A 14,207-nucleotide genomic window follows, 5' to 3' on the forward strand; every position below is an offset into this window, starting at 1 on the left:
TATATATCATGTATTTTGTGTGTGTGTGTGTGTATGTATTACTATTATTTTTGGTACTAGGAATTAAATCCAGGGCCTCATGCTTCCTAGGCAAGTACTCTAACGCTAAGTTATATCTATTCCCAGTGATGTGTGTGGATATGTATGTATTTACTTATTTATTATTTTTTAAGATATGGGGTCTTGCTGTTTTGCCCAAGCTGCCTTTGAGGTCCTGGCTGCAAGCAATCCTCCTGCCTTAGCTTCCTGAGGAGCTGGGACTACAGGTGCACACTATCATGCCCAGCTCTATGTTTGTATTTTTGAAAGAACAAAATTTTCCCTTAAGATCAAGAATAAGAGAAAAAGTTTAACCAACTAGTTGAAACAGAGTTAGTTTGTTTTTGTTTGCAGCATTGGGGAATCAAACCTAGGGCCTTAGTTCTGAACAGATTTGTTTTTTGTTTTTGTTTTTTCCAGTACTGGTGATGGAACTTAGGTTCTTTACCACTGAGTACACCCCCGGTCCTTTTTACTTTTTTTTTTGGCAGGGGCAGGGAGATTGAACTCAGGGGCACTCAACCCCCATCCCTGTTTTGTGTTTTATTTAGAGACAGGTCTCACTGAGTTGCTCAGCACCTCAATGTTTCTGTGGCTGGCTTTGAACTTACAATCCTCCTGTCTCAGCCTCCTGAGCTGCTGGGATTACAGGCATGTGTCACTGCATCTGGCTTCTTTTTACTTGTTATTTAATTCAAAGTCTTACTAAGTTACTAAGGCTGATCTTGAACTTGAGAGCCTCTTGCCTAAGCTCTGGAGCTACTGGGGTTGTAGGCATGTGCCACTACACCCTGTTGAAACAAGTTTTTATGTAATGGTTTATCTGTAAGTCTTATGTTGTTTAAAAACTGCATTCATTTGCAGCAGCCCGTTAAACATTGGTACATCCCAACAGTGGAACATTATATTTAGCCAAGATAACAATGCATTTATTTAATTTATTGGGCTGGGAATATAGCTCAGTTGGTAGAGTGCTTACCTCACATGCCCAAGGCCCTGGGTTGTTCAATCCCCATCACCACACGCGCACACACACACACACACAGAGGAAAAAAAATTGTAAAATATATTTAACTTAATGATTTTTAAGAGTTGTATAAGGCATATAATTATTTTTAGCTCTTTACTGAAGTCAGCAATATATTAAAATAAACTACAAAGCTTCATTTATGGCAACATTTAATTTTTGTTAAAAAAATACATTCCAGGCTGGAGTTGTGGCTCAGTGGTAGAGTGATTGCCCTGGGTTTGATTCTCAGCACCACATAAAAATAAATAAATACAGGTATTTTGTCCAACTACAACTAAAAAATAAATGTCTGTCACACATACTTGGTGATGAGATTATGAATAATTTTTCCTTTGTTCTTTGTACACTCAGGATTATTTCAAATTTTTTTTTTTAATAAACATCTTATTTGTAATTTAAAAAGAAGTTTGTAGCAGGCATGTTCCACCTGTAGTACATACCCGAATCCTGGCTACTCAGGAGGCTGAGGCAGAATTACAAGCTCCAGGCTACCTCAGCAACTTAGCAAGGCCCTGTCTCAAAATAAAATTAAAAAGGGCTTGGGATGTACCTCAGTGGTCTCTGAGTTCAGTCGCAGAAAAGAAAACAGGGAAGGAAGAAAAGAAGGGAAAGGAAGGCTTATTAAGGGGGTAGGGAGGAGAAAAAGGACATGAGTCTTGAGCACTTATCAAGAGTAAAGAACCTTCTGTAATTAAAGGTTTCCAAAGAAAGCCATGGTGGAGTCTGGATATGAATAAAAATTTCAAGTCACTGTATATTAATTAACCTTTCATTTTTAACTTCATGTGCTCATTTTAGACCAGCCTTTATGGATGAGTATGAGAAGATTGAGGAAGAATTGCAAAAGCACTATGATGTTTACCTAGAAAAATTTCGAAATTTGGCTTACCTGGAACAGCAGCTTGAGGATCATCACAGGATGGAGCAGGAGAGGTTTGAAGTGAGTCTTTGGCCTGTTCTCTGCAGACTGCTCCTCCTGGCATGTTGTTTTGAGCTTGGTGATATGTCAGTTTGTAGATATCATTGTGAAAAAAAGTGTTAATCTTAGTGTTGCTCATGTGATTCTTTTGATGTTGTGTTATCAGTGTTTGGTCAGGAGTACAAACTGGAGCAACATGGACCTGTGCAGTCATGTAGCCCTGTGTTTAAAAAGGGCCTGCACTTGCTCTGCTATCACCATCTTGAAATACATCATAATTTTCAAGTGCATTTTATTTTGCACTGATCCCCACAAATTATGCAAGTGGTCTTTAGATCTAAACATTCTCAGTGCACTTGAAGATTTTCAAGCCCTTATTAATTGAACAACCCAAACTAGCTCATTGGGTGCTGCTTTATATTGGTTGATTGTGACCCAGAACTGAACAACTGTCTTATGTAGGAAAGAGTATTTTAGATATCAGCACAAGTTGATCAATGTGAAATTCAGAGCTTCAAAGCAAAGGAAAATAGAGTACACAGTGATCACTTTTTCTTTTTCTTTAATATATTTTATTTTGAGACAGGGTCTTGCTGAGTTGCTTAGGGCCTCACTAAATTGCTGAGGCTGACTTTGAACTCATGATCCTCCTGTCTCAGCCTCCCAAGCCACTGGGATTACAGGCATACATCACCACACCCCAGCCCTTTTTTAAAATTTATCTTGAGACGAGGTCTCACTAAGTTGCCCAGGCTGGAATTTGCTATCCTCCTGCCTCAGTCTCTTGAGTAGTTGGGAACACAGGTGTGTGCCACTGTGCCAGGCTACAGTCATGTTTTCATTGGACTTCACTCTTAGAAATATTCTGTTTAAGCTGAGAATAGTCAGTTAGAACTGATGTTCAAGGTGAAGTTGGTCTATAGTCTCCCTTTCTACAGTCTCCCTGATGACTTTTGGTACTAAGGGAATGCTGACCATCTTACAAGCCTGTGCACATCAGTTAGGTAAGGCAGTTTTGTTGTCTGAGATTGCTGATTGGGAGTGTGTAATACATTTTTTTTAGATTCAGCTAACTCATTGCCACCACTGCTATGTGGCAGAGGGGCAGCCATTCAGGAACAGCATAAAATGGGTACATTCTGGAGTTCAGGACGTTATAAACATTGGCTATCTGGGAAACCACAATAAAAACCCTGTGAAAATAAATTTTGACTCAGTACCACAAAAAAGTAAAATTAAATTGAAAAATTTTAATGGTCATTTTGTTTATCTGGGTTCAGAGAAGATACTGAAGAATATGCCTCAGAAGGAGAGCCCCTGGCCCACATTGCTTCTGAGGATGCCCTTACCCCTTGTTCCAGCAAGTCCTCTCGTCCCATTCTGCATTCACTCCTGCTGTGGGTTCTTATGGCACCTGTTCCCTCAATATATCTCATACCTGAATGCTGTGCTTTATTTTTTTAAAATACTTATTTTTCAATTGTAGTTGGACACAATACTTTTATTTATCTATTTTTATGTGATGCTGAGGATCGAACCCAGGGCCTCACACGTACTAGGTGAGTGCTCTACTGTTGAGCCGCAACCCCAGCCCCCACTGCTGTGCTTTATTTTTAATGTTTAGAACATCAACAACAATAATTTGAAAACTAATTTCCAAATCAAGGCCACAGTTTTTGTTTTTGTTTTTTTTTTTTGAGATGGGGTCTTGCTTTGTTACCCAGGCTGGCCTTCCACCTGAGCCTCCCAAGAGCCGGGATTATGGGTGTATGCCACCAGGCCTGGCTTAATCAGGGCCAGGAACTGAGATTGCTGTTACCTCCTGTCTTTTCAGGTCCTGACCTGTCCATTGGCATCTCTCAAAACGAGTGGTGGAGGTGGCACAAGGCAGAAAGACAATAACGTTGGTGCCACCTTTTGTGAGCAAGAGGCGTATGCCTGTCAGTCCTAGCTGCCAGCCTACATGGCACCTGTGATGGCAGCAGTTGTATTGCTCTATATAGCAGGAGGAGTGAGAGGGCGTGGGGCCCACTACACCTCTCAGGCCCTTTCCATAGGGTTGCTGGGTGATCACAGAGAGGAAGGGCCCCTGATTTGGGGACTATAAGGGTTGCTCAGGAAAGTTTAGATCTTTCCCAGTTCTTTATCACAGACCTAGCAGAGCTCACTCCATGGTAAAGGAGAAGAGGACTGTCTACCAGAGGGTCATGGCTTCTAAGTATGGTTTTTCCTTTCCCTCAGGAAGCTGAAAATACTCTCCGCCTGATGCAGAACAAGCTAAAGGAGGAGGAAAAGCGGCTGCTCAAGAGTGGAAGTAAGGCCGAGCTGGGACAGAGCTGCTTGTTCTGCACTAGCATTTTCAGCCTTGACACATTTGCATTTACTTTCTCTAACATTAGTTTTATTTTGTAAATATTTTCTTTTAGCACTTTTTTAAAAAAAATATGGTAAGAACAATTAATATGAGATCTACCCTGTAAACTTTTTTTTTTGGGGGGCGGGGAGGGGTACCAGGGTGCTTAACCACTGAACCACATCCTCAGCCCTTTTTATTTTTTTATTATGAGACAGTATCTAAGTTGCTTAGGGCCTAAGTTGCTGAGGTTGGCCTTGTATTTGGGATTCTCCTGCCTCAGCCTTCAGATGATATGGGGTTACAAGCATGTACCACCACACCAGGCTGTAAACTTTTTAATGTATATAATCTCATTGTTGATAGTAGGTACAAAAATATTTTCAGCAATTTGGGAGGCTGAGGCAGGAAGATGGCACATTCAAGGCCAACCTACACAACTTAGACCCTGTCCCAAAATATAAAGAGTTGAGGATGTAGGTCAGTGGAGGCAGCACCCTAGGTTTCATCCCTAGCACTGCTAAGGTAAAAAGAAGAAAGGCAACTACAAACTCCATCAAAATCCACATCATTCCCTAGATATAGAGAAGTCAGGTACTGGGGGAGAGCTTTTTATTCCCACCATGGAGACTTTCCTTCTGTAGTTTCCATTTAGGTAGTGTTCAGCCTTCAAGAATCCAGAGAAGTATTTAAGAATTAATATAAAGACGGGCATTTTCAGCCTTGACTCAAAGGTAGAGCACCTGCCTTGCATGTGTGAGGCACTGGGTTGGATCATCAGCACCACATAAAAATAAATAAAGATATTGTGTGCATTTACAACTAAAAAAGGAAAAAAAAAGAATTAATATGTAGAGCTATTTCACTGAAAATGACCTTTTAAAAATACATCTTTTTTTTGTCACTGGAAATGGAACCCAGGCCCAGGGATTGCTAAGCACTGCCCCTGAGCTGCTCCTCTCTCCAGCCAAGATGTGTTTTTATAAAGGAGTTTCTTCAGTGAAGAAAAGATCATTGTTATGGGGCAGACCTCTCAGAAAACGTACCAAGTCCATTTTGTCTGAATTGGAGAGTCTTTATTTAATAGCCAGCCAGCTGGTGACTACTCCCCACAAAACCCATAAGTGTCTCTGTAAGGAACAGCCTCAAGCCTGAGCATTTCAGGGTCTTTATAGGCAAAAACTGCAAAAACCACATCCGGGTTGATGTAGCTACAAGCAAGCAGGGGTATAGAAGCTGAATTGAGCAGTTAGTGAAATAATGCAATGGGTACATTGGAATTTCCCACAGATGTCCAGGCTGGCATAGAAGCAAGCAAGCAGAAGAGAAGTGGGTTCAGATGACCCTAGCTGAGTACAAGTTAGAGAATGGTTACTAACATCTAGACAGTCAATCTCTTGACAGGGTACATTCCCAAGAAAAATGGGAGTCAAAGAACAGTTTTACATTGTGTAAGAATTGGCATTTTGTGTTATCAAACATGCTGTGCTAAGCAACTATTGATAGGTACAGAGGCAGAGTGTTCCCATGGGAGAAGTATTTTATACGACATGGAGTCTCAGTGTAAAATGGAGTCTGTTTGGTCATTGCCCATATAGCCTGGCCCATAACAGCATCATGCACACCAGCTCACATTGCCAGTCATCACGTCACCAGCTTTCTCAAGACAGCCCACTCTGCCACTCCTGGCCTGACTCCTCCTTCCTCTGGTCTTGTTTAGCTGTCTTTTCAGTGGGCTCCTCTTCTTACTTCTCCTCATCTTCGTATGATCAGGGAGCTGGAGTTGGGGTAATGGCCTAACACTGAACAGAGAGCATTTTTTCCTCTCAGTGAACCAAGAATTTCACCTTCCTTGTTACGTGGCTACTCATTTTTTAAAATTTCAGACTGTTAGTGTTTCTAACTAATACATGTGACCCACTTTTTTCTTGCCATGGAAATTGCTTAAAACAAATGCGGCACATTATTGTCTGCATTGACTCTGCACTAAGTTTACACAAGTGGATCCAGGGAGTCTCATAAAATCTAATGCATCCAGAGAAAGGATAGGAAGGGCAGAAAATTTTTGTGCATGACCCTTACTAGACAAAAGCTGTTCAGTTGTAATGATGGAGTTGCTCTTTTATTCTGCTTGCTTGTGTCCCACCAGGTAATGATGACTCAGACATAGACATCCAGGAGGATGATGAATCCGACAGTGAGTTGGAGGAACGGCGGCTGTCCAAGCCACGGACGGCCATGGAGGTGCTCATGCAAGGTAGCATGGCTTCTTTCACGTGTGCCACTTCCTGGGTCTGTTTCACAGAACACAATGGCCAGGATTGGATCAGGGCTGCTTAATATTAAGGTACACAGTGGACCATGAATGGTCCCTGGAAGCAGTTTCTGCCCCAGATTTGTTCTTCTCTGTTGTCTGTCAGAATCTGGCTCTTAAACTGCTCAGTGGTCATGGTTGCTTCTAACACTTTTACCTGCAGTCCTGAGAGCAGATGATTCCTATTTATAGCCTGGCATTTCTCACAGAGGCCATGGGAAACACACTGCCTCTGCCATTGAGCTCAATTCTTCCCATGTTCAGTCCTAAATTGCTCTTAGTGCAATTGCACCCATTATAGTTAGTAAGTTAATGCAATGAGAAGGGATCACATGACCACCTCAGCCTTTAAAAATGTTCTTCTGTTTTCTGCCTTCTAATTGCAAAGATCCAAGCAACAGGATTTTTGATGCAGATGGGATGCTCCCCTGGGGTCTTCCTCATGTCCCATTCCCACCATAGAGGGGTCACAGCTAGTGGCTGGGGTTCGTGTCTTTACAAATTGCCTTTCTGTGCCTACACATACACATACAAGCTTGTACGTACATATACACACATAGAATCAAATGTGGGTGCAGAGATCACCTCAAAAATTCTTTGTCCTAAATGGGACCAGACCTTATGTATGATTCTGCAAGTTGCCTTTGTTTTTAAGATTAAATACATTGTGACTCTCCCGACTCTCCCGATGTCTTCATTTTTTTTAATGACTGCATCATATTCTGTAGTATGACTACACTCCTAATTAATTTGGGCATACCCTGTCACTTACTTGACACTTATTTCTACTCTTTCTTATGTATACTTTTTTCTGCAAGTATTTCTTCAGGCTGCATCATGAAAAAATGGAATTCTTAGGCCAAAGGTTCTATAAACTATATATATATATATATATATATATATATATATATATATATAATTTATTTATTTATTTATTTATTTTAGGTGGTCACAAACCTTTATCTGTTTTTATGTAGTGCTGAGGATGGAACCCAGTGCCTCACTCATGCTAGGCAAGTGCTCTACCACTAAGCCACAACCACAGCCCCATCTATAAACTAATTTTGATAGATGTTACTAAATTGACCTGTATTTGCCTTTAAATACATTTCTTATCTACCACCACTTAATGTTTGGAGTACAGTTGCATTTTTATACCTAGTAAATTTAAGGGTGAATCATTGTCCTTTCATCATTTTACAATTAACTTTGGTTGTCAGCTGCTTTCTCTTATTCTTAGCCTATCTCTTTCATTTATTATTTCATTATATATTATATTATTTCATAAGATAATTTAAAAAAAAAAAAAAGCATTTTGGCATAAGTAGAGATTAGAGATTATGACTCTCACTTGATGGATAGGAGCCAGGGCTGTAAAAAGGCATGTGTAAAGCATTGGTTCTCCTAAATTCTGTTGACCACTTTACCTGCAGAGTAAAATCACAGAGTTCAGTTCTAGAAGCTAAAAAAGGGCTTTGAGAAAGATTTTGCATTTTGTCTGTAAATAGTGCTCAGTCATCTTAGCCTGTCCCAAGTATGCTCCCAATGCACTGCCCAAGCTGCCTTTCACGTGGACCTGGCTAGGGGTCATGCTTGCTCCTTTCCCTTGCCCCACCTCCTGGTAAAGGACAGTCCCTGAGTTTTTGCAGGTGTCACATCTAAACACTGTTGACTTCTGAAGAGAATCTCTGAGATAATAATGATGTTTGAAAGATGAATTACTAATTGTAGTGCTTAACTTTTTTTTTTAACTTTTTCATTTCAAAGCTCAGACCTAGATCCAAATAGAGTGGCATTGGTCCTTAAAGGAAGATATATTTCAACAGCTAGCATGCCAGTTCCACTGCATGTAAACTAATAATGGAATTCAGTAATTTTCCTAAAACACTCAGGGTGCTTTTTTAAAATTTTATTTTAATTCATGATTAATGGTTATTTTGTGTTTTGTGCTGCTGGGATTGAAGCCAAGGCCTTGAACATGCTAGGCAAGTGCTCTATTGATGAACTACACCCCCGGCCTTCCTGTTTTGTTTTTTATATACAGACACATACACACACACTGTATACATATATATATGTATACAGACACACACACACACATTTTTATTTATATGTATATATACACACACACACACACACACACTCTTGTGTGCCTGGTTATATATATTTTTTTGTTGTTACTAGGGATTGAACCCGTAGCACTTTACCACTAGTTACATCCCATCACTAGCTTTTTATTTTTTTTTTATTTTTTTAAATTTTTTTTTAGTTGTAGATGGACAAAATACCTTTATTTTATTTATATATATTTTATGCAGTGCTGAGGATCAAACCCAGTGGATCACACATGCTAGGCAAGAGCTCTACCACTGAGCTACAGCACCAGCCCCTGTTTTTTTAATTTTTTAATTTGAGACAGGGTCTCACTAAGTTGCTGAGACTGGCTTTGAAATTGCAATCCTCCTGCCTCAGCCTTTCAACTCACTGGGATTACTCATGTTTATATTTTATTGCCTTTCTTGTTTCCTTCAAAGTAGAAGTATGGGGTATCCATTAGTTTACTGACAGTTCTGGTCAGTTGGACGCTGATTAAATGAGTTTTTAGTGTGCTTCTTTTTCTCAGTTTTCTAAGGGAGAACAAATTCTGGATGCCATTTCCTGCCTTACTTGCCAAAGTTTCATGTTTCCTGCATGCCTTTGTTGTTCCAGGAAGACCCGGCAAACGCGTCGTGGGCACAATGCAAGGTGGAGACTCTGATGACGATGTGAGTCCCAACCAACTCCCTGCATCCTGCCCCCCAAGCAGTTCTGTACTTTCTGGTCTTGGGCTGTCCTCAGAGACTAGTTTAGCTCAGGAAGCTGCTGGCAGCCAGGGGGCTGTCTGTTCCCAGTCAGTGTATTGCTGATTGGGGGCAGAGTTTGGCCTACTAAGGGGCTAAGTTCCTCTTTGCTTGTTGATAGCTCATTTCTCATTTCACACAGTTTGCTTGCCCTATTTTTTTCGCCTTCTTACTGTTCTTTCCATTCTCGCTTTCCAAAGATGGAAGCAGCACCAGCTCTCTTAGGTAAATGCAAGACTCCCAGCTCCAGGAAGCAGGTTGGTTTTCTTTTTTGCCTCGTCTGTTTGTTGGTGTATGTCAGCCCATTCAGCCAGCAGAGCCTCTCCTAGGGACAATGCTTCCTCTCTGCTGGCCAAGAAGCCACTCAGAACAGACCCCACAGTGAGAGGCAGAGAGGCCTTAAGTTCCCTGGGCTCAGTAGGAAGGGAAAGTGCCAAGGCCAGACATGGGAAAGGTTGTAGCTAGGAGTCAGCAGGCCCCTGAAATCAAGGGACAGTGCTGTAGCCAAGACCAGCCCTGTCTTCAGCTCCCTTCTGGGTAAGGAACATTGTAAAAATGCTCTCTTTAGACCAGGGCTCAGGCCGGGCAAGAGCTAAGACATCACCTTAGGCTTTACTGGGTTGATAACTGACTGGGGAAATTAACTAGAAGGGGAAAGCAGAGGAGGGTCCTAGAGATATCAAGTCATTATGGATGCCCTACCATCACCCTGGGCCTTCACCCTGTGAGAGCCCCTAGTAATGCTGCTTGGCCCACATGGCAAAGGTGTCAGAACTGACTTGGACCCCAGACCAGCTCTGTTGCGAAATCCACCTGTATCTGGGCACAGCACTGATGGCCATTCAGAGACAGAAGCAGAGGCTTATGCTTCTGTACAAAGATTCATTTGTTGGGCTGGGGTTGTGGCTCAGCGGTAGAGCACTCGCCTAGTACTTGCGAGGCCCTGGGTTTGATCCTCAGCACCACATAAAAATAAATAAACAAAATAAAGGTATTGTGTACAATTAAAAAATAAATATAAAAAAATAATTTTAAAAAAGATTCATTTGTTAAGTACCTGCAGTGTGCACTGTTAAAACATTCATGGGAGGAAAGCCATTGCTCAGGTGTGCCAGGCAGGATGCACATGGAGGATTAGGTCTTGATTTCCTAGGAAGCAGTCTGTAAAGAAACAGGGAAAGTACCTCAAAAATAACTTTTAACAGGTAGGGCATAGAGGGTGAGGTAGCTTCCATCCATCAGTCCTACATACCTGAGTCTGAAACTGAGTCTGACTTGGGAGCCAGTAGTGCCAAGAAGGCAGGGGATCCTGGTCTCTGTTAGATTTGCTTGTGTCCTTTTCAGAATGAAATTTCAGTTATAGCTCAGGTCTTTCCCTGCCTTGTCACTTGTCATACAGCCCCCAAGCATGGGCTTGGTCCTTCAAGTCAATGCTCAGCCACTCAACAGCCATATTTTAGGTGCCTGTCATGTGCCAGGTACTGTTGTGGGCTCTGGGGGATACAGCAGGGGATACATGCCTTAGGGCGTACGTTCCAGTGATAGAAGTCAAACAGATATACCACAGTCATAGGTAAATAAACAAAATAAAGGTATTGTATACAACTAAAAAATAAATATAAAAAAAAATAATTAAAATTCATTTGTTAAGTACCTGCAGTATGCACTGTTAAAACATTCATGGGAGAAAGCTTTTGTTCAGGTGTGCCAGGCAGGATGCACAGGGAGATCAAAGCAAGTTCCGGAGATGGAGTGACGGAGACAAGGTGGGAGGATGTTCCCCCATGGTCAGGGAAGGCCTCTGATGCAGTGACATTGGAGCAGAGGCCTTAATGAAAGGAGGCGATGAACTGCATGGGAGTGGCATGTGGGCCTAGGGAGCATGGCCGTGGAATGTGATGGATGGAGGGAACTAGCTAGGAGCTGAAAGAGGTAGCAGGGGTCATGAGCTTCACAGATGCCATGAGAACCCAGTCTTTTCCCTGAGTGGGACCAGCAAACACTACAGCCCCAGAGAGCCAGGAGTTAGCTCATCCATGAGAAAAACCGGTGAGGAGGTGAGCATGGTTTTGCAGGTCAGAGGTGACAGTGGCTCAGCCTCAGGGAGTGGCAGTGGAGGTACTTAAAGGAGGTCAGGTTCTAGATGTTTCTGAGGGGGAGCCATCGTGTTTTGTTAGTGGGTTGGACATAGGTGCTGAAGAGAGAGGAAGCCGCCTCGGTTGTGGTTGAGTCAACTAAGTGCAGGGTTTTTTGTTTTTTGTTTTCCTGAGATAGGGCTGTTGAGGAGGAGCTTGGAGGGCAGATCAAGAGTTTGGTTGTGGATGTTCTAAGGGTAAGCTGCCTATTAGACACCCATGTGTCAGTGTGGAATAGCCAGTTGAAATTCAGGTCTGTTCAGGAATAGGTCTAGCTGGAGATGGAGTTGGGGAGCCACCCATATGTAGATGGTATTGAAGCCAGGATAGCAGATAAATTTGCTTAGCAGGGGAGCAGGAAGAAAAGAAAGGAAGCAAAGAGGGTAAGGCAAGGGAGATAGAGTAAATGGCACTAGAGCTGGGGGAAGAGGCCAGAGGAGTGGGTTTCAAGGAAGGAGTGGTGATCCTCTGTCAGATGGAGCCCATAAGTCAAGCAAGGTGAGCACTGTGAATCCGTTGAGTTGGAATCCATTGATGAGAGCAGGGTAGGGTTTCTGAGAGCCTCATTAGCCTGTCCATGAGAGAGGAATGAGTGGGATAGTGAGCTCAGCAACTCTCCTAAAGAGTTCAGCCAAGAGGAGGGTGGAGTAACATGAGAGGATGGTAGTGTAAGGTTTCTGTCTTTTTGTTTTTCTTTAAGAAGAAAATTATTGTGTGTGTGTGTATCTGCTTTTAAAGTTGGCCTGAGTTGGTCTCCCTGGGTCCAGATGATGGAGGTGCAGGTGTGCCTTTCACTTTGCTCTTTGCACCCATTTTCTGTGTTGCTTTCCATCACTAGCTGGAAGGAACCAAAACAAGCCTTCCTTCCCTTCCTCCTTGCTATCCATTGGATCTTTGGTGCCCCAGGAGCCAAGCAGTGTCCAGGACTCTTAGTGTGCAGACAGGGGTGCTTTGTGACCAGAGGTGAGCCAACCCCTGCAGCACCAAGCTCAGCTGCATATTGTGTTCAGGTTGCTGGTAGGATGAGGAACCTCGTGGTGTCTCCCAGCCGGCAGTGTCTGCTGAGGCCCCGATGCCTGACTGCAGCACTGCCCTGCTCCTCCGCTGTGTCAGCTGTTGCTGGTTACTGTGCTGTTAATCCTGGTGCTACAGTGAACAGTGAGGCAGGGTCTCTCAGGACAAGGTGGGCTCCCCAGTTGCATTTGTTGCCTTTTTCCTATAGGAAGACTCGGAGGACAGTGAAATTGACATGGAAGATGATGAAGAAGATGACGATGATTTGGAAGATGAGAGCATTGCTCTCTCACCAGCAAAGCCCAATCGAAGGGTTCGGAAACCTGAGCCCCTGGATGAGAGTGACAATGACTTCTGACCCTCTTGCCAAGGGACCCAGGCAGATTAAAAGCCTCAGATTTGTAGGTAAATGGGAAATTAGATGGCAAGGAAGTTAACGTGTATTTTGTTCATTACGCCAGCTTGGCTCATTGTTAAGAAGCATTACTTCTTTCTGCTTTATCATCTTGTATTTGTATTCCACAAAGTCTAATCAACAACTGAAGCAAACCCCAAAGATGTTTTTTCTTTTGCCTTCTTTATTTCCTAAACCTTGGGAAATGCATGTGTTCTTAGTAGTTCAAACCCACAGGACAAAACCAGGCTGATAGTGTGTAAGTCTTGGCTGCTGCTGTTATTACACATTCCTCTCAGAACCCAGGAGATCTTGGGTTGGAATTTGGCACAATACTTGTTTTAGGAGTTACAGGGGAACATCTGGCTTGTTAATCACTTGCATAGTTTAGAACATTTACTATATATCAGCTTTTAATTCTTGCCTTTATTTTTTTCTTCTCATAATCTCTTACTCTATCACTGAGCTACATCTCCAGCCTTTTTAATTTTTTTATTTTTGAAGCAGGTTCTTGCTAAGCTACTAAGGATGCTGACATTCCCCTGGGAGTCAGATCCATCTCAGATCAAAATCCCCTCTGTTTCCCCAGTTAAATTTGGGAACCGCAGACCTGGGCTACCCCTTCAGAGATTCCAAACTCCTGCCACAGTGGCAGTTGGGACTCCACTCTCCTTCCTTGGTCTTGTCTAAAGTGTGGCAAGACATTTATCCATAATATAGGGACAAAGACAGTTTCTCTGAATCTCCCAACCCACATGTCTCTTTAGGAGAAGGAGTCAATTAAGGAAAAATTGCCAGTATACATTCATGTTTCTCATTTTAAAAAAAAAAAACAACCCAGAATCAATGGGCATGGTGGCACACACCTGTAATCCCAGTGACTCCCAAGGACCAGGAGGATTATAAATTCACAGACAGCCTCAGCACCTTAGTGAGATCCTGTCTCAAAAAAGAAAAAAGGCTGGGAATGTAGCTCAGTGGTAGAGTGCTCCTAGATTCAATCCTCAATTTAAAATAATAATAATTAGTTAATTAATTAAGAAAATAAACCAGAATTAAGTGGAGTAGCACTAGAATTTCCCTGTTTGTGAAATAAAAAATGACAGGTGGAGTTTGGTTTTTGCTTTATGGTTGTGGATTTGTTTGTTTGTTTGTTTTTGTATTGGGGA

At 42.3% G+C, this 14,207-nt stretch overlaps 1 protein-coding gene across 8 annotated transcripts in view; it reads left to right on the plus strand.

Annotated features, from left to right (window-relative positions):
• Window positions 1-14,207, plus strand: part of Cluap1 (clusterin associated protein 1) — a 34,831-nt gene that overhangs the window by 16,383 nt on the left and 4,241 nt on the right. For 5 of the 8 annotated variants that reach the window (XM_046443937.2, XM_046443946.2, XM_046443928.2 and 2 more), the window contains 6 exons: window positions 1,868-2,009; window positions 4,230-4,302; window positions 6,491-6,598; window positions 9,365-9,420; window positions 9,696-9,752; window positions 12,853-14,149. In XM_046443937.2, the coding sequence (XP_046299893.1) occupies window positions 1,868-2,009; window positions 4,230-4,302; window positions 6,491-6,598; window positions 9,365-9,420; window positions 9,696-9,752; window positions 12,853-13,002 (586 nt within the window). In that variant the 3' untranslated portion in view covers window positions 13,003-14,149. Of the gene's footprint in view, window positions 1-1,867; window positions 2,010-4,229; window positions 4,303-6,490; window positions 6,599-9,364; window positions 9,421-9,695; window positions 9,753-12,852; window positions 14,150-14,207 lie in introns of those variants that run through there. The other 3 variants (XM_046443956.2, XM_046443920.2, XM_046443914.2) reach the window with 2 other exon arrangements.

The sequence above is a fragment of the Marmota monax genome, unplaced genomic scaffold (genome assembly GCF_021218885.2).
Source record: "Marmota monax isolate L192 unplaced genomic scaffold, Marmota_monax_Labrador192_F-V1.1 WCK01_AAM20220418_F8-fsc00035, whole genome shotgun sequence".
Taxonomy (NCBI): Eukaryota; Metazoa; Chordata; class Mammalia; order Rodentia; family Sciuridae; genus Marmota; species Marmota monax.